This window comes from Papaver somniferum, unplaced genomic scaffold (assembly GCF_003573695.1).
Source record: "Papaver somniferum cultivar HN1 unplaced genomic scaffold, ASM357369v1 unplaced-scaffold_137, whole genome shotgun sequence".
NCBI classification, from domain to species: Eukaryota; Viridiplantae; Streptophyta; class Magnoliopsida; order Ranunculales; family Papaveraceae; genus Papaver; species Papaver somniferum.
Genome location: NW_020622934.1, coordinates 6,449,195 through 6,471,590, shown reverse-complemented (window position 1 = coordinate 6,471,590; position 22,396 = coordinate 6,449,195). Strand labels below are relative to the sequence as shown.

Genomic DNA, 22,396 nt, shown 5'->3' with positions numbered 1-22,396 from the left:
ATCCTAACATTTGTCTCCCTATTTCCTCTAAAAGCCTCACAGAAGAAGAATGCAGGTCTCTAAGTGTTATTCCCACGGCTGACGAAATATTCAATGTTGTGAAGCAAATGGGGTATTTAAAATCCCCAGGACCGGATGGATTTCCATCTCTCTTCTACAAGAAATGTTGGAATGTAGTGGGTCCTGAAGTTGTGCAGCTAGTCCAGGATTGCTTCAGATATGCTTCAATCCCGCCAGGTCTGAATCATACTTTTCTAGCTCTAATTCCTAAGAAAAAGAATTCTGAAATGGCAGCTGATTTCTGACCAATATCCCTTTGCAATGTGCTCTATAATATAGTCACCAAGATTATCACAAAAAGACTAAGTCCATTTCTCGATCACCTCATGGATAAAAATCAGTCCGCTTTTATACCGGGTAGGAAAATCATAGATAACATTGTTGTGGCTAAGGAAATTTTCCATTCCATGCAAACTTCTCATACATCTCAAGGCTCTTTTGCACTTAAGCTAGACATGAGTAAAGCATATGATAGAATTGATTGGAATTTTCTTGACCAAGCTCTCATAAGTATGGGTATTTTTGATAAAGCCAAGGACCTTATAATGAGTTGTGTCAAGTACACTTCTTTCTCTATTCTCATTAGCCGGAAGGTTTCTTTGTGGGGGAGAGAGGAATTAGACAGGGTTGCCCGCTGTCACCGTACTTATTTATCATATGTTCTCAACTATTGTCGACTATTATCAACAAAATGGAGCTTGAAGGGTTGTACAGTAGCTATAAAATTAATAGATGGGCTCCTAGTGTCAGTCACATATTATTTGCAGATGATGTGATGCTATTTGGAAATACTAACACAACTACCATCAATTCTGTCACAGCTATTCTACAACAATACTACATTGCCTCAGGTCAATTGGTAAACTATAACAAATCCTCAATCTACTTCAGCAAGAGTGTACCACCGGAACAAGAGGAGGAAATCATTCAAGCCCTTGGAGTTTGCAGAATGACTAAAGATGATAAATATCTTGGTGTCAAAATACTACATCAAGGAAATAGAATCTCAAATTACAAATTCCTAATAGAAAAGTTTGATGAGAAACTTGCTGGTTGGAAGAGACATTCCTTGACAGATGCTGGAAGAACAATCCTAATACAGTCTGTACTTGCTCTCATTCCAGTCTACTTCATGGCTACGTCTCTCATTCCGAAGACCATTTTGGAGAAACTCTCTCAAATCATCAGGGATTTTTGGTGGGGTCACAACAGAGACAAGAAGAAAATGCATTTCTTGAAGTGGGAATGGTTTAACTTACCAAAAGACAAAGGAGGAATGGGAATTCGATGCTTATCTCATCTCAATCAAGCGCTGGTGGCTAAACTTACCTGGAGATTTCTTCATGATCATGATTCCTTGTGGTGCAGAATTCTAAGAGCCAAGTATTTGAGAGAGGGTAATATTTGGAATGCAAAAAAACCAAGAAAATGTTCCTCTACATGGTTAGCTATACTGGAAAGCAGAAATGACCTGAAAAGTGGGTGTTTATGGCTTGTAGGTAATGGTAAAGACATTGATATCCTCTCTGACCCTTGGATTCCTTCCATGCAGGGTTTCAATCCTACCAGAATTACTCAAATCTTGCCTGAAGTAACCAAAGTTCATCATCTAATTGATCCTGATACCAACAACTGGAATGTGAATCTGGTAACACGGCTGTTTGATAACTTCACTGCCAATCAGATACAGGATACAGCTATCAACGCTGCAACTGATAATAAACTCATATGGAGATTAACACCCCATGGAAGATTCTCTACTCAATCATTTCAGCAAATTTTACTCGAACAAGCTGGTGAGTCTTCTTATTTAAGGGATACTTCTTTCCCATGGAAACAATTCTGGTCCATAAAAAAAATAGCTCCAAAAATCAAGTCTTTCATGTGGAGAGCTATCCACAACGGTATTGTTGTGTGCCAAAAGGTAGGTAGGTTTGTGAATGGGGTCTCTACAGTCTGCAGTACCTGTCATAATGCTAAACAAAGTGTTGATCATTTTTTACTTCACTGCAGCTATGCTCAAGCTGTATGGTTCGCTTCCCCACTTGGTTTGAGACTTCAAGAACATAGCCAACTGACCTTAAAATCTTTAGAAGAACAATGGCTGGCCATGGCTGACAATGAATACTCGTTTTCTCTTGCTGCTGCAATCTGCTGGGCTATTTGGAGAGCCAGAAACTATAGAGTTTTCGAGAACAAAAATATAAATGTGCATGGTACTTTGACTACGACACTTTACTGGTTCAATCTGTATTTTAACTCAAGTGAAGAAAATGAAACTGAAGCTGCAGTGGAGTCCCATTACATCAACAACTCTACCAGACCTTTGCAGACTTGGTCACCACCTCATCCTTCAATAATCAAAATCAACGTTGATGTCGCGTGGAAGAATGGTCGCTTTGCTTGTGCAGCTGTAGCGAGAGACACTAATGGTATTTTCCGTGGTGCTGGTACCAAACTTGGAATTTCTGACACCCCGGTATTTGCATAAGCTAATGGATTTCTTCTTGCTGCTGAAATTGCTTCCTGGTTGAACTTCAAGAACATCATCATTGAGGGTGACTGTCAGGTAATCGTTAAAATCTTAAAGGGAGAATCTCACTCATCACCTTGGAGAATATGGAAGACCTTGGATGATATCAGAGGATTGCAATCATGTTTTGATATCTGCACCTTCAATTTTATCCCAAAATGTGCAAATTCTGCCGCGCACTGTCTGGCAGTTCATGCTTTATCAAACAACATCCAAAGTAGATGGACTGCTGATCAGATCCCTGCTAGTATTGCTACCCTTTGGGATGTAGCCACTAGCTAGTTCTTTTCTTATTCCTTCTGTATACCAAAAAAAAAAAAAAAAAAAGGTATTAGGGGGGGAAGTTACACATATTATCAATTTAGGGGGGAGGTTTATTTAGGGGAAATTTCTTATTTAATGGGCATATCCCCACCGTTAACGTTAGTGGATATCGTGTTCCATTGTCCAGTAAAGTGGATTGGATAGGGTTGGTTGCTATGCACAAGGTATTACCTTGTAGTGTTGCCACTTTTGCACTCAATATCGGTATAGAAAAGTGGCAAATAATTAGCTAAATGGTGGGCTTAGGAACTTGGTCAATAGGGGGCTCTGCAACTCGGGCGAAAATGAGTCACTTTTTCGTTCCACCGATTCGAAGATTTCCTGCATATGAAAGCTAAGATTTCAATCTTTCCTTATAATCTATTCATATTTTGTGTTCTTCTCCTCTAAAGTTTCAAGTTATGAGTACATCTGCACTCCTTTTTATAAACCATAGATTAAAAATCTGTTTTTTTCTAAATTTGTTTTCCCTTTTAGCTCTAATCTCAATTCATGAAAAAATATTGATTTTAATCAGATCCTTTTGTTTAAGAAATTTCAATTTTTTTTAATCTCCCGAAAATTAGTTTTTGATCAATTTTTTAGCTTAGCAGATTTTATCCATTTTCCTCTTTCCCATACTTGATTAGGTAGAGATAGGATTTCTTGCGGAAGCACGGAGTGGTGACGGTGGAAAACATCTGTATCTTATAAATCAATCAGTTAACCTCTTTCAACTTAAATTTCTTGTACAATTCTTCAAGGAAAGTATCTTGGAACACCATCATGACATTCAAAACCAGTTCAACACTCTTAAGCAGTAAGACCAACAGTCAAATTTTTCTTGAACTCCAATTTCAATTGATTGTTCTTAGCCTACTTTGCCTTGCTCTGAAGAAACATTGCATGAATCACACTTGGCAAATACCTTATTTTATATTTCAAAATTTACAATGATGTATAATCCTCTTCTTAAAATTTTACTTACACAAACTCTTCATACAACTATCAGAGAGACAAACATCTTTTCCATGTAGTTTCAATACCAACTTACACTATGTTTATTTACTCCTGACTCATCTGAGTCGTCTGGATCTGAGTCGTCTGGATCTGAGTGAAATCACCTGACTCATCTGGATCTGACTCGATATGTTTGTTTTGAGTCAGATCTGACTCATCTGACTCAAAAAAATGTGAGTCAGTGGTTTGGTCCCGTGAGTCAGGGGTATTTTGTTACCTGACTCAAATGGGTCCGAGTCAGGGGTTATGTCTGAGTCATAGGTCGAGTCAGATCTGACTCAAAATGCAAAACAAACGGTCTGACTGCTGACTCGGCCCGAGTCAGAGGTTGACTCAGATCCAGACGCCGAGTCAGCTGCAAACAAACAAGATGTTACTCTGATATCATAACGGACGCATCTTCATCAAACATCAACGGTTTAGCTTCTCAATTAGAAGAAATTGTAATATTACCCAGAGAACTACTAGAAACATTTCACTTCAAGGAAGAGGAAGATTCGTAGAATCCTTTGTTTTAATAGGCTACATCTGTAGAGAGGATCGTGAAGTCCCAGGAGTTGTTTTTGGCTATGTTGTGAGAATGAACCGGGGAGCTGCAAATGAGGTGGTCATTATCAACACAAACAGAAAAAATGTTTTCATCTTCAGAATACATTCAAGAAGTATTTTCCAAAGAATTCTAAGAGGAAGGCCACACTCAGTTGGATGTCATTTTATGGTGTTAATTCCCTGGCAATTTCACATGAATGTTCAGAATGTGATTTTCCAATTTGAAATCTTCAACATAGAGTTTAGGGTCAGAGCTGATCTGGATAGAGACAATATCCCATGTATGGTTGCTTCTCAAGCTGGTGAGGTCATAACAATTTATGGAAGAGATCCTAATGGTGTGGTGAGATCTAGAGTCAGAGATAATGTTAACCTGCCACTGTGTAGAATAGTAAGACTTACTCTAGAAGATGGAGAAAGAGTTATATTTGCAATTTTCTACTTGAGATTTCCTTCCGCAACTTGTAGAAACTGCTATGCGTTTAACCACAATGGAAACTATTGTGGCCTAATTGCAAACATGGTATGGCTTAAGTTTTTTCTTTGCAAAATGTGGACCCCTTTGGAGATGAAGTAAATAAAGAAGAACAAGAGAATCAAAACCAGCATAATCAAAACCAAGAGGTTGAAGACAACCAACAAGTAATTGATGAGCAACAACAACCAGTCATTGAAGCCTTTGAGGATAATCAGGTTGTCCAACAAAGTAACAATCCAAGTCACAAAAACCTCCAGAACAATTCGTATTTTGAAGCTTACAACATAAACTTAAGAAATCTTCTAATGCATGAAAGGGAATACAATGAAAAAGACATTGAAAGCTCAGATGAATGTGTCAAAAGAGATCCTCCAAACTCTTTGATTACACAACAAAGATATGTGACTTCTTTAGATGCTGATAGTGATAAGGGATTAAAAAGAACAAGAGCTGAGGATATTAATAATGATGGAATGGACTTAGATAACTTGAATAGAAACATCAACTCTGTTCTGATAAGACTTGCAAAAGAAATTCAAGAAGGTGAAGAAAAACTTGTAAAAGATAAATCTATTGGGCAAGACTCGATGGATGGTCTTTTTTTGTTACATGGTCAAAGCTCTGGGAAGGATAAAACTGAAAAGACTGAAGAAAAGAATGATCAAGATGCTGATAATGCCGAGACCATCTCTGCTATGGATGCTGAAACCTTAGCTAATCCATCCAATCAGGTCAGTACAACAAACTTCTCAAATTTCTTCTTTATAACACTTCTTCAACTTTTAGAGTCTTAGAAATATAATTAGGTCTTTGATTATTTATCTGCTTGCATTTTCATAGTTGCCAATTTTTGCTTTTTCTCCTTTTCTGATCTCTATCTATTTTTTATCTGTTTTAGTAGTAAATCCAGTAAAGTGTTAATCCTCATCATTGTTTGTACATCTTACCTGTTTTTTAATCACATGAAATTACTATCATGGAATGTGCAGGGCATAGGCCCCCCTATCATTAGAAATCATCTTCATTATCTTGTTAAACAACAAAACCCAGATACCATCTTTCTTACTGAAACTAAAGCTAGCTTAGAAAATATGCAAAAACTTACCAGAAGATTAGGATTTAATGAACCTTTTTTTGTGCCTAGAGTTGGTCTCTCTAATGGAATGTTAGTAGCATGGCATATTAATGTTAAGTTAGATTTCCTTTCTGTGCATAGTAAGCTTGTTTTATTTGAAGCTAGAGATAATTTTGATAATAAATGGAATTTTTTTTGTATGTATGGGGCACTCTCTGCCTTTGAAAAACATTTCTAACGGGATGTTATTAACAACTTCGGTCAAAACAGTGATGATTCTTGGATTATCGTTGGAGACCTAAACTTCATTCTTCATATAAATGATAAAGAAGGTGGAAATAGTAATTCTAGTACAACTAAAATTATTCATGACTCGATTCAAAACCTAGGTGCTTAAATTATCAGGGGATACCTTTTACATGGTCTAATAATAGAGAAGGAAAAGAAAATATCAAAGAAAGAATTGATAGAGTCTTAGCTTCTTGTAACTGGATTGACTTGATCCTAATGTTGTTGTTAAACATCTAGTTAGGGTTGGTTTTGATCACACTCCTATTTTCCAATCTCTAAACCTTTAAACCAAAAAATTAATAAACATTTTAGGATTCTTAGAGCTTGGCTAGATCATGATAAATTCACTAACATAATGAAAGATAATTGGAGAATAAATAGAACTGGTTCCAATGTTTATCAACCAAAAATAAAATGATAAACCTGTCGGAAACTCTTTTTATTCGGAGTAGAAAGGACTTTGGAAATATTTTCACCAACACTAAAATCTTAAACGAAAAAATGGAAGATTTACAAAAAAAAACCCTCTTCCCATTTTAGAAATCAAACACACTCAACATATGCTTGACATATGGTATAATAGAGAAAGTGATTATTGGAAACATCTTTCTAAGGATAAATATCTAAAATAATATGATAAAAACTCTGCTTATTTTCACCACCTAGCTTCTAATAGACAAAGAGTTAATCATATTCATACTCTTAGAGATGACATTGGCCTGTGGATAAAAGATAATAACCAAATCCAAAATCTGGTGATTAACCATTTTAAAAACATAGGAAAATCTGTAAATCCCACAGATTTTAATATGCTCAAAGATATTATCAAACTTGTTATTTATAACGAGGAGAACGACCTCCTCATAAAAATCCCAGATGAAAATGAAATTAAAAACGTTCTTTTTAACATGAACCAGTGGGGTTCTCCAGGTCCGGATGGTTATCCTCCAGGATTCTTTTTAACTGGGATACAATAAAAAAAAATATAGTGAACCAGGTTCAAGATTTTTTAAAAAAGAAATACATTTTAAAAGATATAAACTACACTTTTATATCTTTAATTCCCAAAGTCCAAAACTTCTCTTCTCCGTGTGATTTTAGACCTATCAGTTTAAGCGACACTACATATAAAAATTATTTCTAAAATTCTCTCTTACATACTTAAACTTCTCCTTGACAAAGTCACTGCTCCTAACCAATTTTTCTTCATTTCTGGCATACAGATAACTGACAGTATAATTGTGGCACATGAAATTATGTACTCTATGAAATTATCTAAGAAGAAAAATGGTTTTATGGCTTTTAAAATTGATCTTTCTAAAGCCTTTGATAGAGCAGTATAGAGTTTTATTGAAAACATAATGATTGCTTTAGGTTTCTGTAAAGAATGGTGTCAGCTCATTATGCAATGTATAACTACCACCACATTCTCTATATTGCTTAATGGTTCTCCGGGACAGAGATTTAAAGTTGATAGGGGTCCTCGTCAAGCTGATCACCTCTCGCCCTATCTATTTATTATTTGTATGGAAATACTTTCCAGAATGCTTTACACAGCTGATAATGATCACAAAATCACTGGAACTAAAGTAGACAATAATGTTTCCTCTATTCCTCATCTTTTTTTCGTTGATGACTGTTTCCTTTTCTCGAAAGAAAACATGTCTGAAGCTAAAAACATTCTAGACATTCTCCACAACTTTGGTGAATTCTTTTGGCAATTTATGAACTTACAGAAATCTGGTATTTACTTTTCTCCTAAAATGCCAAATAAACACTGTAAGATAATTTCCAGAATTTTAAAAGTTCATAAAATATCTAAAAATGATAAATATCTTGTCGTTTGAAATTTTTTGAGAATTTCTTTTTTGAGAATATTTTGTGTAATAAATCAAGTATGAAAATCACTTATTTATAGGCAACACAGAAAGAGTTGTTGGAGATAGAGTTTCCACCGAGTGACATAGACTACATCGCCTGTGATAAAGACTCCATCGTTGCGCTCTACACATGATCGCTCGATATAAAGTCGACCGTTCCACCTTTTTCTCATAGTGGCATGGCTAGTTTGTCAGGCCACCTGGTATAGCAAATGAAAAAAATTGTTATTGTGCATAGAGACCGGCGTAACACACATCATTTCGTCTATAGTGCGGGCGAGAGGTGGTGAGGTTTTGAAAGAACCTACAAACTAACCTGCAAGTGCACAGGATCAATTGTAGTTAGTGATGGGAAGAAAAGGTTTGTCCACAGGGACTCGGAGGGAGCTATTGAAGTTTTCTAGCTAGTCTGAGCTAGTGACAAGCAGTGAAGTTAAGAGACAAAGCAATGAAGTAAAGCAATGAAACATGAATAAGATGGTGTTTACAGGGGCAGTGAAAATGGTATTTACAGAAGCAATAAAAATGAAGCAAAGAGAAAGACCAAGGCAGTGAGCCAAGGGCATGGACAGTGAGCAAATAATCAAAGGCAGTGAAAGAGAATTAAACAAAGATGAGGTAAAATACTAAAGAACACTAGAGATTTGATTCCACCATCTAACCTATCAAGGCAGTGTTACTTGTGAACTAAAATCTTGTCCCTAATGGACCTAGGTTAAGGTTCAAGCCTGCCTATGGTCCAGGGCTGCATTAGTGGAAGATAATTAGCTTAATTCACTAGCATCACCCCTAGCATTGAGTGTCTGTTTAAGGCACACTCAATCACAGGTGATGTTTGATCCCTAACTTCATTACTTCCCTATTTCAGTGAAATGTGGATGGTTGAGTCCCTAAATTCTCTAGTTCACCCCTAGCATTGAGTGTCTTCTTACAGCACACTCAATCACAGGTGACTTCAATTACCAAGAACACTAACATCCTAATTCAGTTATACCTACAAGAGTTCACTAAGTTTTTTTCTACCCAACAAGGTCTTCAGGCTTCATCTAAGCCCCAACTGATGATCTATAACATGTTGACAGTAATTGATGACATGATAAACATAAAGATTAATTGAAATTGCAAATTAAAAATTAACCCTAAATTAACAGTAAATTGACATTGGAATTAAACTGAAATTAACCCAATTAGGGGGTATCTCGGCTAACCAAGAACACCCCCTACACATACAACACCCCTTCTATTTATACCCAAAAATATGAATTAGGGTTCCATATGTTCTTCCCCAAAAATCCCCTAAAACAGTAAAATTAGGGTTACACAATTTTTTTACCTAATTTCTCTGATAATTGCTCCCTCACTTCGACCCATGCTTGTACTTCGCCTCCTGCTCCTCTCCGTGCTTCTCATGCCCTAAACCTAGTTGTTCCAACAAACCCTAATCTAGGTCATGAGAGACAGTTGGGGGTTAGGTGGAACAATTAGGTTCTAGGGAGATGGGGTGATGTTGTACAGAGTGGTATGGTGGTGGTTTGGTGGCTGTTGCAGGAGGGTTGGTGACGTTTGGTGGAGATGACAGGGGAGAAGGTGGTGGTGATGGTGGTGCGGCAGGGTATGGTGGTTGCAGACGGGGTGAGCTCGATTAGGTTCTGGCTAGGGGTTGTTTGGTTTGTGGGATATAGACTTAGGTGTTTGAGTGTTGAGCGGGATCATCGAACCTTGATGTTCGGTGATGAAAGGCGTAGGATGATAACTTCTGAAACGGATCTAACGGAGAAATTGAGACAGATCGTGAGCGACCGTTGGATGCAAAAATACAACGAAACTGACGGCTCAAGATGGAGTTAGGTGCTGTAGTGTAAGGCGGAGATATCAAACTTCGATGCACAGCAAGGGAGCGACCGTTGGATTCAACTACCATCTAATCTGATGGCTGAGAACGGAGGCGTTTTTGTGTGTAGAAAATGAGGTTGTGCGCACCATTCTTCGCAGCTTCCTTGCGTAATTTCTCCCGGCTTTTCACTACTTTTCTGCTCTTTTCGCTCTGCGACTCATCCGAACTTTATTTATTACCTAAAAATGCAAAATTAATTAATAAAAATATTTATTCTTGAAAAACAATGAAAATACAGAATATGGGATAAAATGTAGAATTAATGCATAAAAGATGAGTTAAAATGCCAACAAAAAGGGATAAATATATACAATATTTGGCACTCATCAAATACCCCCAAACCTGAATTTTACTTGTCCTCAAGTAAAACAAAACTAAGGAAATCCTAACTATACCACTGTCGCTGGTCTCTCGAATGCATTTAGCGTATGCACTAAGCCTTTTAAACCACTAAGTGTCCCTAGTGGACGAGTTAAGTCTCGTGAAGGTTTGCTTAGAACGTACCTACAAAGTTCTAGGTCAAAATATAAGCTCAGATTCCATCAAACGTGACATGTGCAAAACAGTTTAAGCTCACAGCAAAATGGAGATGTCAATCTAGCTATCGAAGGCACAATCCTAGCACTGATAACAAATAAAGACATGTGATAAGAGTGTAAAGTGTATCTACACATGTGTAAAGAAAGATCTGAAATCATGACTACTAATCACCAAGAGATAGTTTCTCAGGCTAAGAACTGAGGTCGAAATCTAGCTAGCTGTCCGGACTTTACGAGAATTGTGAATGAGTTGGAGGTATTTCACAATTTCTCGCGTTGTTCATCAATGGCATACACCCTCCTTGCTTATTACAACGAAACAACAAAAGATGACTATTTACATGACTCTTATTTACATTGACAATTCTCTTTTTATTTTTGGAACAAGAGATGATGGAATTGATAAATACTTGATTTTTTTTTTTTTTTTTTTTTTGAATTTTGATTTTTCAATTTTTTTGGAATTTTTCAATTTTTTTCAAAAAGAAGAAGGAGTTCGTTTTCAATTATAGCATATTATCATGGTATCTACTCTATACCCCCAAACCTAAACTAAACATTGTCCTCAATGTTTCAAAATATGGAATTTAGATGCAACATATGGAAAGGGACATGCTGAGTAGAGTAAAAGGAGAGAGAATACCCGATTTCGGCGAAAGCAGAATTAAAACTCCGTTATTCAAGGCAAAATCCAACATATTTCAACCGAGATCATATTGGATTAGCAAAATATATACAAAAGGAACAAAAGGGTTTTTAAAATTTTATCTACTGGATTAATACAAAAAATTCACCATACACTAACAATCTAAAGAGTTGAGGATCAACCCAAAAGACAAAGTGTAAAGACTTCAACAGCTTCACACAATAATAATATGATAGGCATGCAAGTGAAACTGTGAAACAAAATGAGCTACCCCCAAACCTGGATTTTACAGAAGATATAATTTTGAAAACAAAATCGCGCAGTTTCGGGGGTTCATCATGCAAAAGGTCTAGCTCGAAATGAACTGTGCTAGGGACGGGCAAACATGCTAATTCCAACTGTGGTTCCTCAGATGTATTATACTTAGAAGCAAAATAGTCCAAGAGGACTTGGGAAGCACACAGTTCCAAACCTAGGTTGGGCATTCTCAGAAAAATTGGTTTTACAATATGGTACAAACCAAATCTAGGTTGGGTGGAAGGCCAACAGATTGTGACTCATGTAGGAGAATAGGTGCGTCATTATTAATCAAATCAAAATCTCCTAAATCATCTACACATGTCACATCATGCTCACAATCATCAATCAGTTTAGCAAGTTCACACTCAGAATCATCAACATCATCAATAAATTCATTCTCATGCATTGGCAAATCAGGAGAAATATCACAATGTGACCTAGGTAGAGAATCAGACACATCAAATATATTTTCATGCATATTAGTGTCTACAGAAGATTCAACTATTCCTATGTCATGTTCATCTTCACAGAATAATTGTACGAATCCCATGTCAATATCAAAATCATATGAATTACAATGAGTATTAGAAAAAACAACATTCATGAAGGTCGAGGGCGAGAAGCCATATGTTTTTGAACCAACAGGTTCCACAATATTTTCATGTTCTTCTAACATCTCATCATAATCATCATAATCATCATCATGGTAGCATGCATATTGGTCCTCATTAACAGTGGTGGTGTCATTAGTCGATTCATGTTCCTCTAAATTAGGTTCATATTCAACATCATTTACATGGATGGGACTAGACACTTCATTAGGGACAACATACATTTCCTCATGAATTTCCTCCTTTTGTAGGTGAAGCAAAATCTGATCTAAATATGCCTGAATTCGTGATGTAGATCTATCGAAGTTTTGCTCACTAAGTCTGAAAGCTTCTGTGGTGGAGTCTAAATTCATGGGAGTACAAAATTCTTCATGTTCAAATTGTGGTGATTGGTACATGTGTGCATGGTCATTAGGGTTTATAAAAGATTGATCGCAACCCTCAAAGGATTGATTACGGTCCCAATGACTACCATTCTCACAATTTATGGGCATTTCATACCTTGGATTTTCTCTAGATTGCCTAAAATTATGCAAAATATGACAATTCTCAACAGGGTGGTCTAAACTACCACATGCGGGACATGCATAGATTTCAGGTTGCCTAAGAAAATTAGATGTGACTGATTCTTCATGTGATTGCATTTCTAAAGCTGCGATTCGAGCTTCTAATTGATCCACAAGAGATGATTGTGTGAGTGAGGCACTAGCAAAATGTTCATTTTCACGTTGTGGCAAATGATGCATGTGTGAATAGTCATTAGGGTTCATGTATTGAGGCTCGAGACTTTGAAAATGTTCATAATAATTCCTATGACTATTGACATCATGGTCTATGGGAGGTTCATAACGTGAAGTTTGTCCATACGCAAGTTCTCTAAGGGATTCGTTGTATTCCCCAACTGTAGAAAAAGATCTATACATGATTGGGCTCAAAGCTCAAAATTTGGTTTTTAAGGGATTGGACTTTTTGGAAAAATTTGGTTTTGTTGGGAAAAATTTGGTTTTGGCGGGAGACATTTGGTTTTGATGGAAAATTTTTTGGTTTTTAGGGAAAGATTTGGAAAACTTTTCTGGTTTTTATGGGAGAATTTTGGTTTTGTCGGGATACGGAGGAAGAAGAAAAAATTTGGTTGTTAATGCGGGAGACAAATAAAATTTGGTTTTAAAATCTGGGAGCAAGTAAATTTTTTTTTTTGTAAGGTTAGGAGCCCAATGATTGGGGTATAAACCTATAGTCCAAAATAAAATGCAAGCCCACAAAAGAAAAGAAAAATAACAAACAAATAATTACAAGCATATAAAAGAAAAAGAAAAAGAAAAAGAAAAAGAAAAATTATTACAAGCCCAAATAGAAAATAAAGAAAAAGAAAAATAAAATTATTACAGGCCCAAATATAAACACTTAAATACAAGCCCAGATAAATTTAATGAGGCCCAGTTGGGTTAGCTCATGGGTTAGGCTTACTTGATTTTTGGAGGGAGCCCAAATTTGGGCTTTTTATCCCTTTTTAGTTGCACAGGCCCAGTTGGGATTTAGGATCGTCCTAAGCAGCTCAGTTGGTTCAAGCCCAGCAGCAAAGGTGGAGCAGAGCCCAGCAGAATCTGCAGCGAAGCCCAGGAGCAGTAAGTACTAAGCCCAGCAGAGAGTTGGCACAAGCCTAGCAGCAGAGAGTTGGCACAAGCCCAGCAGCAGAGAAAGCAGGCTTTGGCTTTGGCAGCAGCAGCTCCACACCAGCAGCAGCAGCACCAGTAGCAACTGCAGCTTCACAGCAGCAGCTTCACAGCAGCTTCAGCAACACTTGCAGCAGCACAGCAGCAGAAACCAACACTTGCACACTTGCACACCAACAGCAGAAAATAAGCAGCAGAAATCAACACTTGCACACCAGCAGCAGCAACACTTGCACTCCAACAGCAGCAAACAAGCAGCAGCAAACAAGCAAGGTAGTGAAGCAAAAAAAAAAAAAAACAAGACAGAAAACAGGAAACAAGCAGAAAACAAGCAAACTAAGGTAGAACAAAGAAAAAAACCAAAATTCAAAAAGAAACAACAACAGCGCCGCTCACCGAGTCCCCGGCAACGGCGCCAAAAACTTGGTGAGGTTTTGAAAGAACCTACAAACTAACCTGCAAGTGCACAGGATCAATTGTAGTTAGTGATGGGAAGAAAAGGTTTGTCCACAGGGACTCGGAGGGAGCTATTGAAGTTTTCTAGCTAGTCTGAGCTAGTGACAAGCAGTGAAGTTAAGAGACAAAGCAATGAAGTAAAGCAATGAAACATGAATAAGATGGTGTTTACAGGGGCAGTGAAAATGGTATTTACAGAAGCAATAAAAATGAAGCAAAGAGAAAGACCAAGGCAGTGAGCCAAGGGCATGGACAGTGAGCAAATAATCAAAGGCAGTGAAAGAGAATTAAACAAAGATGAGGTAAAATACTAAAGAACACTAGAGATTTGATTCCACCATCTAACCTATCAAGGCAGTGTTACTTGTGAACTAAAATCTTGTCCCTAATGGACCTAGGTTAAGGTTCAAGCCTGCCTATGGTCCAGGGCTGCATTAGTGGAAGATAATTAGCTTAATTCATAGCATCACCCCTAGTTGAGTGTCTGTTTAAGGCACACTCAATCACAGGTGATGTTTGATCCCTAACTTCATTACTTCCCTATTTCAGTGAAATGTGGATGGTTGAGTCCCTAAATTCTCTAGTTCACCCCTAGCATTGAGTGTCTTCTTACAGCACACTCAATCACAGGTGACTTCAATTACCAAGAACACTAACATCCTAATTCAGTTATACCTACAAGAGTTCACTAAGTTTTTTTCTACCCAACAAGGTCTTCAGGCTTCATCTAAGCCCCAACTGATGATCTATAACATGTTGACAGTAATTGATGACATGATAAACATAAAGATTAATTGAAATTGCAAATTAAAAATTAACCCTAAATTAACAGTAAATTGACATTGGAATTAAACTGAAATTAACCCAATTAGGGGGTATCTCGGCTAACCAAGAACACCCCCTACACATACAACACCCCTTCTATTTATACCCAAAAATATGAATTAGGGTTCCATATGTTCTTCCCCAAAAAATCCCCTAAAACAGTAAAATTAGGGTTACACAATTTTTTTACCTAATTTCTCTGATAATTGCTCCCTCACTTCGACCCATGCTTGTACTTCGCCTCCTGCTCCTCTCCGTGCTTCTCATGCCCTAAACCTAGTTGTTCCAACAAACCCTAATCTAGGTCAGTGAGAGACAGTTGGGGGTTAGGTGGAACAATTAGGTTCTAGGGAGATGGGGTGATGTTGTACAGAGTGGTATGGTGGTGGTTTGGTGGCTGTTGCAGGAGGGTTGGTGACGTTTGGTGGAGATGACAGGGGAGAAGGTGGTGGTGATGGTGGTGCGGCAGGGTATGGTGGTTGCAGACGGGGTGAGCTCGATTAGGTTCTGGCTAGGGGTTGTTTGGTTTGTGGGATATAGACTTAGGTGTTTGAGTGTTGAGCGGGATCATCGAACCTTGATGTTCGGTGATGAAAGGCGTAGGATGATAACTTCTGAAACGGATCTAACAGAGAAATTGAGACAGATCGTGAGCGACCGTTGGATGCAAAAATACAACGAAACTGACGGCTCAAGATGGAGTTAGGTGCTGTAGTGTAAGGCGGAGATATCAAACTTCGATGCACAGCAAGGGAGCGACCGTTGGATTCAACTACCATCTAATCTGATGGCTGAGAACGGAGGCGTTTTTGTGTGTAGAAAATGAGGTTGTGCGCACCATTCTTCGCAGCTTCCTTGCGTAATTTCTCCCGGCTTTTCACTACTTTTCTGCTCTTTTCGCTCTGCGACTCATCCGAACTTTATTTATTACCTAAAAATGCAAAATTAATTAATAAAAATATTTATTCTTGAAAACAATGAAAATACAGAATATGGGATAAAATGTAGAATTAATGCATAAAAGATGAGTTAAAATGCCAACAAAAAGGGATAAATATATACAATATTTGGCACTCATCAAGAGGTATGGATATACCTACAAGGGAGAGTCAGATCCTCCATTTTCCCGGTCTCCGAGTGAGATGAGAATCATATTGTTGAGATGGTGGATGGGCTAGCAGTCGGACTGGTCTAGCAGGTTTTGAAAACCATATTATCTAACAGGGCCAAGGGCCAGTCAATTAGAATACATAGAGAGTTCAAACTGCTTGTAGTTTGAGATTTGACAGAGTCTTTGCAAGTTCACCAACTTTAAGACACTCTCGGTGAAATTTCGTCCATTTACAGAGATTTTCACATACCATTAAAATAAAAATATTGATTAAAAAATAAAAAAAAATACTTTTGATCAACAAAACGTAATTAAAATTCACTTAAACTTTTTATATTATTGAGATAAAATATATCCCAGTTCTGAGAATCTTCTGTGCCCATGTTCCCGCAAACCACTAACTTACCCCAGAAAATGTTGGACAAAGGACCACCAAAAGCACTGGTACTTTCTTATGTACAAAATGGACGGCAATACTCTATAGCCATGATCTAACTCATTCCTAAGGTCAACTTAGACCTTTTCCTGTATTCCTAGCTAAATCTAAACCCAATAAACCCTCAAACCCTCTTCTAACTGAGGTTTTTTCTTGTCTCGGTTTTGATCCGTTAATTCCTGTTATTGTGGAAGTGTGGAACAATGAAATGTATCTCACTATACCTTCTTGCATTCAGAATATTAATAAATGTAAAATCAACGCAACCATCTTCTCCCGATCTTGGGAACTTCTCTGTGTCTTCTTTGCTCATTGTCGTTGATATCTAGGGTGTGTAATTATCGATCTCAATATTCTTTACTCCTTTAAACAAAAACATGGTGGTATTGGCAAGTTCAACAACTCTTGTATGACCGATAATAGAAATATGATCGACTTGGGTTTCAATGTCCCACCATATATTTGGACATTATTGGTAAATTTGTTTTCATCGAATTGGATAGAATTGATATCGACCTGGCTACATTCTTGCACCTCCTAGGATTATTAGTAATCATGCTTTTATTGTTCTTTTAACTCACACACACAAAGCAACAACAACAAAAAAAAGGGATTTTAATAAAGTACCAATTCAATTTCATGTTTAAGAAAGTGCCACTGTTTTTTTCAGAATTTATTTAATTCCACACATTTGACCTTTTCCATACAGTTTTTTCTAGAATCCGTTAGTGTATAGGTAGCAGTTATCCAGCTTAGTAAAAGACATCTATGTCCTCGAATCGCCTCACTATAGCTGAGTTAAATCAAGTCATCATAGCGAGTCATTACCGAGTTAAATCGTGAGTCCATCTCCACTGCTTGACTTGCCAACAGCACCTCCTACCGAACCAGCTTAGGCAATACCCAATTACAGACCATATTAAGTCCAGTCACCACCATAGATTCAATCACAACAACAATTCTCTGTTGCTTTTACTCGACTTCTCTAACCCAACAATACCTTCAGCTCAAATCAATCACCGACTGCCAACACCAGTTCCATGGAGCTGATATATTTCCACGGTAAACAATTCAGGCCAACTACAACCAACTTGAGAACCCAATTTCCCGAAAAGATTAATCTCAGACAATAGAGATGCATAGCTTTCTTGTCTTCTTGCAAAATCTAGCAGCATACCATTTCCATTTCCTGACTTCATAAGCACGTCTCCATCTCAAAACCCCAACTGTTGTTGTAGACGAAACCATATTCGAACTCCCATCTCGGACCTCCACGACGATTCACAAATTCATGGCAGAACTGCAGTTGTCAATCTCCTTTAAGATTGACAATTACCTTGGGTAACTGGGTTGGCATATTCCTCCACTGTTTTGGACTACTGAGACGACTTCTCTCGATCAGCACCTCTGTAGCTCCATTAGCTCACGAGCTTGACTGCACAAATTCACATTGGACCCCCACTTCATTCACCGGAATCTAATCCACCACCAATACAGTTTTCGAATTCCATCTGCTTCCTAAATCCAATCACAACACCCATACCATTTCAATCAAGCCCATTTGCGTATAATCAAGACAAAAAGGATACAAACATCTTCTTTATATTTTAGTTTCTTCACTTGCAGGTATGTTGAGACAAAACTCCTCAATCTTCTCATGCGTCTTCTTAATGTAACAATCAACATCTCCCAGATCTTGCTCCGTTCTTGCACTATCAGGACAACCACCAACACCACCTATCGCTGAAATATAACAACATCGTCTGTATCGACACTGCTTTGAGAAAGAGAAATTGTGCTCCATCGGCAGAGATTGCTCAATTAACTAGAGACCCTAATTAACTAGTACAAAATTTAACATACGAACTGAAAAAAAAAATGAAAATCAAGCTAAACCCAATTCTTAAAACAACCTGAATTGTATGAATTAAACCTGATTTTGACAAACCCTAAAATTCTCAAATCAAACCCAATGTTCAATTCATTCTCAACCATCCACGGCTGTAACTCAGTTCAATTTCATCACCATACCCCATCAATTCTTCCTCATCTTCCATTTCTAGAGATCGACAAGAACAACTCTAAATGTTCATCTGAATCACCAAGAACACCTGCAGTTTCATAACAGATGCTAAATTTGAACCTTCACAATCTCAACAGATCTAATTCTCAAATCCATCTTCAATTTCTGCTCGATTCCCATCTCTCAATTTCTCTGTCTTTTTCTCGATCTAGTCCTCGGCAATAACTACAACTGCTGCTTTTCTCCCCTCTCAATTTCTTTGTTCCGCTTTTCTCCTAAATAACGATTCACAAGTCTTTAAGGATTTTGAAGGGTAAATAGGTAATGATGACATATTTTCTTGACTTGTTCAACACATATAGACCGGTTTGGTGGGCCCTGACGGAATATATAACAGTTGTGGCATTTTATTAATTTTCAAAAAAACGGTGGCACTTTCTTAAACCGGAAGTTGGAAGTGTGGCATTTTATTAAAATTCCCCAAAAAAAATTGTATGGATTTTTTTAAAAAATTGGCTACTTGTAATACCCCCAAGTTTTAGGCTCACGGAAACTACGATTTTCTTTAAGAAACTCAAAAGAAAAATAGTAAATTAACAAAAGAGAAATTGGGTCAATTTTCCAGATATTTTTAAAACATGGTTGTAATGGACGAGTAAAAATTAGTATGGGTGAAATGGACATCAAAAAAATAGCAAGAATGAATCTGGATTCTCCTAGCTTAAACTTAAAAAATAGCGAGGGTGAAACTGGATGCATCCTGATGTAAATTAAAAATTAGAAAAAATATATGAAAATGGGTAGGATGAAACTGTTTACATCCTGGCTATTTTTACATTCTCGTCCTTTTTTTTAAAAAAATTAAGTGGATTGATAAGGAAACTAGTACATATGATTTTCCAAAGTGTTGGTTTCCCTTATCTCAGTTGGGTGACTTGAGATATTGTCTTCAACCAACACGTTGTTCTCCCTGATTACAACATTAAATAAAGCAAAAGAGTTTGCGAAATTTAAATCGTAAGAAAGAAAAGAAATAAGAAAAACTGGCATTTGCAACCACTATTGCTTGTGAATCTGTCTTTTTCTTGTTTCTTTTGCCAGGGTATCATCCACTACATTGCATCTTCTATTCATGTAAGTAAGACCCAAAAAATGATGACATGAATGCAAGATTTTCATTGCTTCTTCTATAAGTGCTTTGTTCCTCCAAAAAATATTGCTCGCTTTGCCTTGAGCATAGTGTGTCAGTATCTGACAATCACCTTCCACCCAGAAGTCCTTTAAGTTCATACTATTATCCCATTTTGCTGATTCCAGCAGACTCAGAGCTCCTGCTTCTTTTGTAGATGAAGCTTTGAAAGTCCCAACTCTGGCTTGACTAGAAGTTCCTGTATCAGCACGAACGATTAGACCATAACCAGCAGAATTTAAAGCACAAATCCACGAAGCATCAAAGTTTAGTTTAAATTGATTTGGAGGTGGTTTTGTCCATCCTTGGCCTGTGTGAATTGCTTGTATAGAAGAGTTAGAGGAACTGTTGACTTCTTGGCCCATGTTTTCATCTGAAAGTGATTTTAATGGGGACCAAAAAGCTAGGTGTCTTTGTACAGCTAGGGCTAGCTGAACACTTATGGTAGATTTGGATTGGAAGACCCTAAGGCATCTTTCCTTCCAAATCAACCAGCATTTGGTTGCCATTATCTCTATGTCATAGTTTGAACTTACCCCTGCAATCCAATCAGCATACATATTTGCAAAAGAGAAATTAGCATCATTATTATGGTTTAAACCTACTAGAGGAGGTAATATGGATATCGTCTTTGCATAAATGCACTCGAAGAAAAGATGCTTAAGAGATTCGCACTCATGATTACAGAAAACACAGTTCAACTTTATATCTTTCATGAATTGGCCTAATTTTTTCCTGATAGGAAAAATATTGTGGATATATTTCCATAGGAAAGTTTTTATTCTCTGCGAGATGTTTAGTTTCCAAAAAGCTTTCCAGAAAGTAGCATTATCTAACATGTTATCATCTACAGATGGATTTTTGAGTTTTTTGTACATAGATTTAACTGAAAATTTTCCGTCATTTGTTAGTAACCATCTAAGTTTGTCCAGTTTCAAGTTATTTTGAATATCTGTGAATATACGAATGTTTAAAATCGTTTCAGCAAGATCTCTTGAAAAGTTATTTCTAACCATCTGTTCATTCAACTTCTGTGTTTCTAAGTTAATTAGCTCAGAAACAAGTGTTAAAGAATTTAATTTGCTACCACAGTAAGTTAAGAGATTATCTTCCATACCTGGTATCCATTTATCTGTTCAAACATTTATCGACTTACCGTCACCTACCTCCTAGCGGTTGAATTTGTAAATTAGAGAGACACCATGTAAGATACATCTCCAAATCCAAGAGGTATTATAAATTTTTTTTGCATGAAAATAGTTGAATTGTTAAAGTATTTTCTTTTAAGAACAGTTCCCATAAGTGTATTTTGTTGGGTTGCTAATCTCCAAGCCAGTTTAGCAATCATGGCTTGATTCATCAAATCCGCATCCTTGAAACCTAACCTCCCTAATTCCATTGGATCGCAAAGGAAATCCCAACCAATTGGACATAATCCTTTGTGATGATTTTGTTTTCCCCACCAAAAATTGTCGTTATTGGGTTAATTGACCAATTTTGTGTTAACAAAATACCTTTTTTTTTATATATAAATTTACGGAATTGCTCTTAAGATTGGGACAAGGTATCGCATTGCTCACCCTCAGTTTTCTAAGGAAAGAAAATGCTTGGTTTAATATGTCAGGTGATACTATGATAAAAATCAAGCATACGAGTAAAGTTCTTCATAGTTGGAGCACACTAATGTAGTTAGTCTTAGCCGATACGATTGCTACCTCGCTGAGATGCACGGTCTCGATATGGACGAAACAAATCTACTAATCTTGGCGAGACAAGATTTCACTAAGACGGCCGAGATCTTGCTTTATTTAAGGGTATGGAATCCCCGCTGAGACGGATGAGATGTCACTTATACGGTTTACATAGTCGAGGGGTTGTATGGTATACTATAAAAATCCAATTATCCCTGAAATACTTGATTTTATTTTCGATTGTGTGAAATTGGAAATCATATTAAGAGAATCGAGTTCAAGTAAGCTAAAATATCAAATGTATTTATAAACTGCTGAATTAAGTAGTATAAAATTTGGAAACAATAATTCCGAAATTCTACCGAGAATCTGACCGAAATAAAGTTGTCAAGGTTTAAGGAAGGAGGTTCAAGGTTTATGAGAATCTCACCGAAATAAATTTGGAAACAATAATTCCGAAACGAGACCAAGATTTGAAATTCTGGAGAAGAGATGCATTATTTGTCCACGTATCAAGAAATATTGAAATTTAAGGAAGGAGATTGGATCACATCAAAAAAAAACTCATATACCTGATTCTAGAGCTAAATAACAAAAGCTGAAAGACAAACTTGGATTGCTTGATTACCCAGGGAATAAGAATGTCTTGTCAGCAAAGAGTACATTCACCATAGGCCAAACATGAAGATACAAATACCAAGGTTTTCCATCTCTCGGTTATATATAGATGAAAAAAGAAATACTATCATTACTTTGAAAAAAATGTGATGATGCTTGGACAGTTGATCATGAATTTCTTGTTGCGCTCATCAT

General features: G+C 37.1%; 2 protein-coding genes across 2 annotated transcripts; one reads left to right on the top strand and one right to left on the bottom strand.

Moving 5' to 3' along the window:
• The first annotated feature begins 4,182 nt into the window (after positions 1 to 4,182).
• LOC113335038 lies at positions 4,183 to 13,862 on the top strand. The gene is made up of 2 exons (XM_026581254.1): positions 4,183 to 5,674; positions 13,694 to 13,862. The coding sequence occupies exons 1-2, from the start codon at positions 5,249 to 5,251 to the stop codon at positions 13,727 to 13,729; spliced, it is 462 nt and encodes a 153-aa protein (XP_026437039.1). The 5' UTR covers positions 4,183 to 5,248; the 3' UTR covers positions 13,730 to 13,862.
• Positions 13,863 to 19,762: 5,900 nt separating this feature from the next.
• LOC113334543 lies at positions 19,763 to 21,007 on the bottom strand. The gene has a single exon (XM_026580775.1). It carries the CDS (start codon positions 21,005 to 21,007, stop codon positions 19,763 to 19,765), a length of 1,245 nt encoding a protein of 414 aa, XP_026436560.1.
• Positions 21,008 to 22,396: the final 1,389 nt, after the last annotated feature.

What these genes read in the sequence shown, in the direction of transcription:
- LOC113335038 (XM_026581254.1), top strand. Translation starts at nt 5,249, where the DNA reads ATGCATGAAAGGGAATACAATGAAAAAGACATTGAAAGCTCAGATGAA. An exon ending in TAGCTAATCCATCCAATCAG is followed by an intron (nt 5,675 to 13,693) that starts GTCAGTACAACA and finishes ATCCCTTTTTAG; the next exon opens with TTGCACAGGCCCAGTTGGGA.
- LOC113334543 (XM_026580775.1), bottom strand. Translation starts at nt 21,007, where the DNA reads ATGGAAGATAATCTCTTAACTTACTGTGGTAGCAAATTAAATTCTTTA.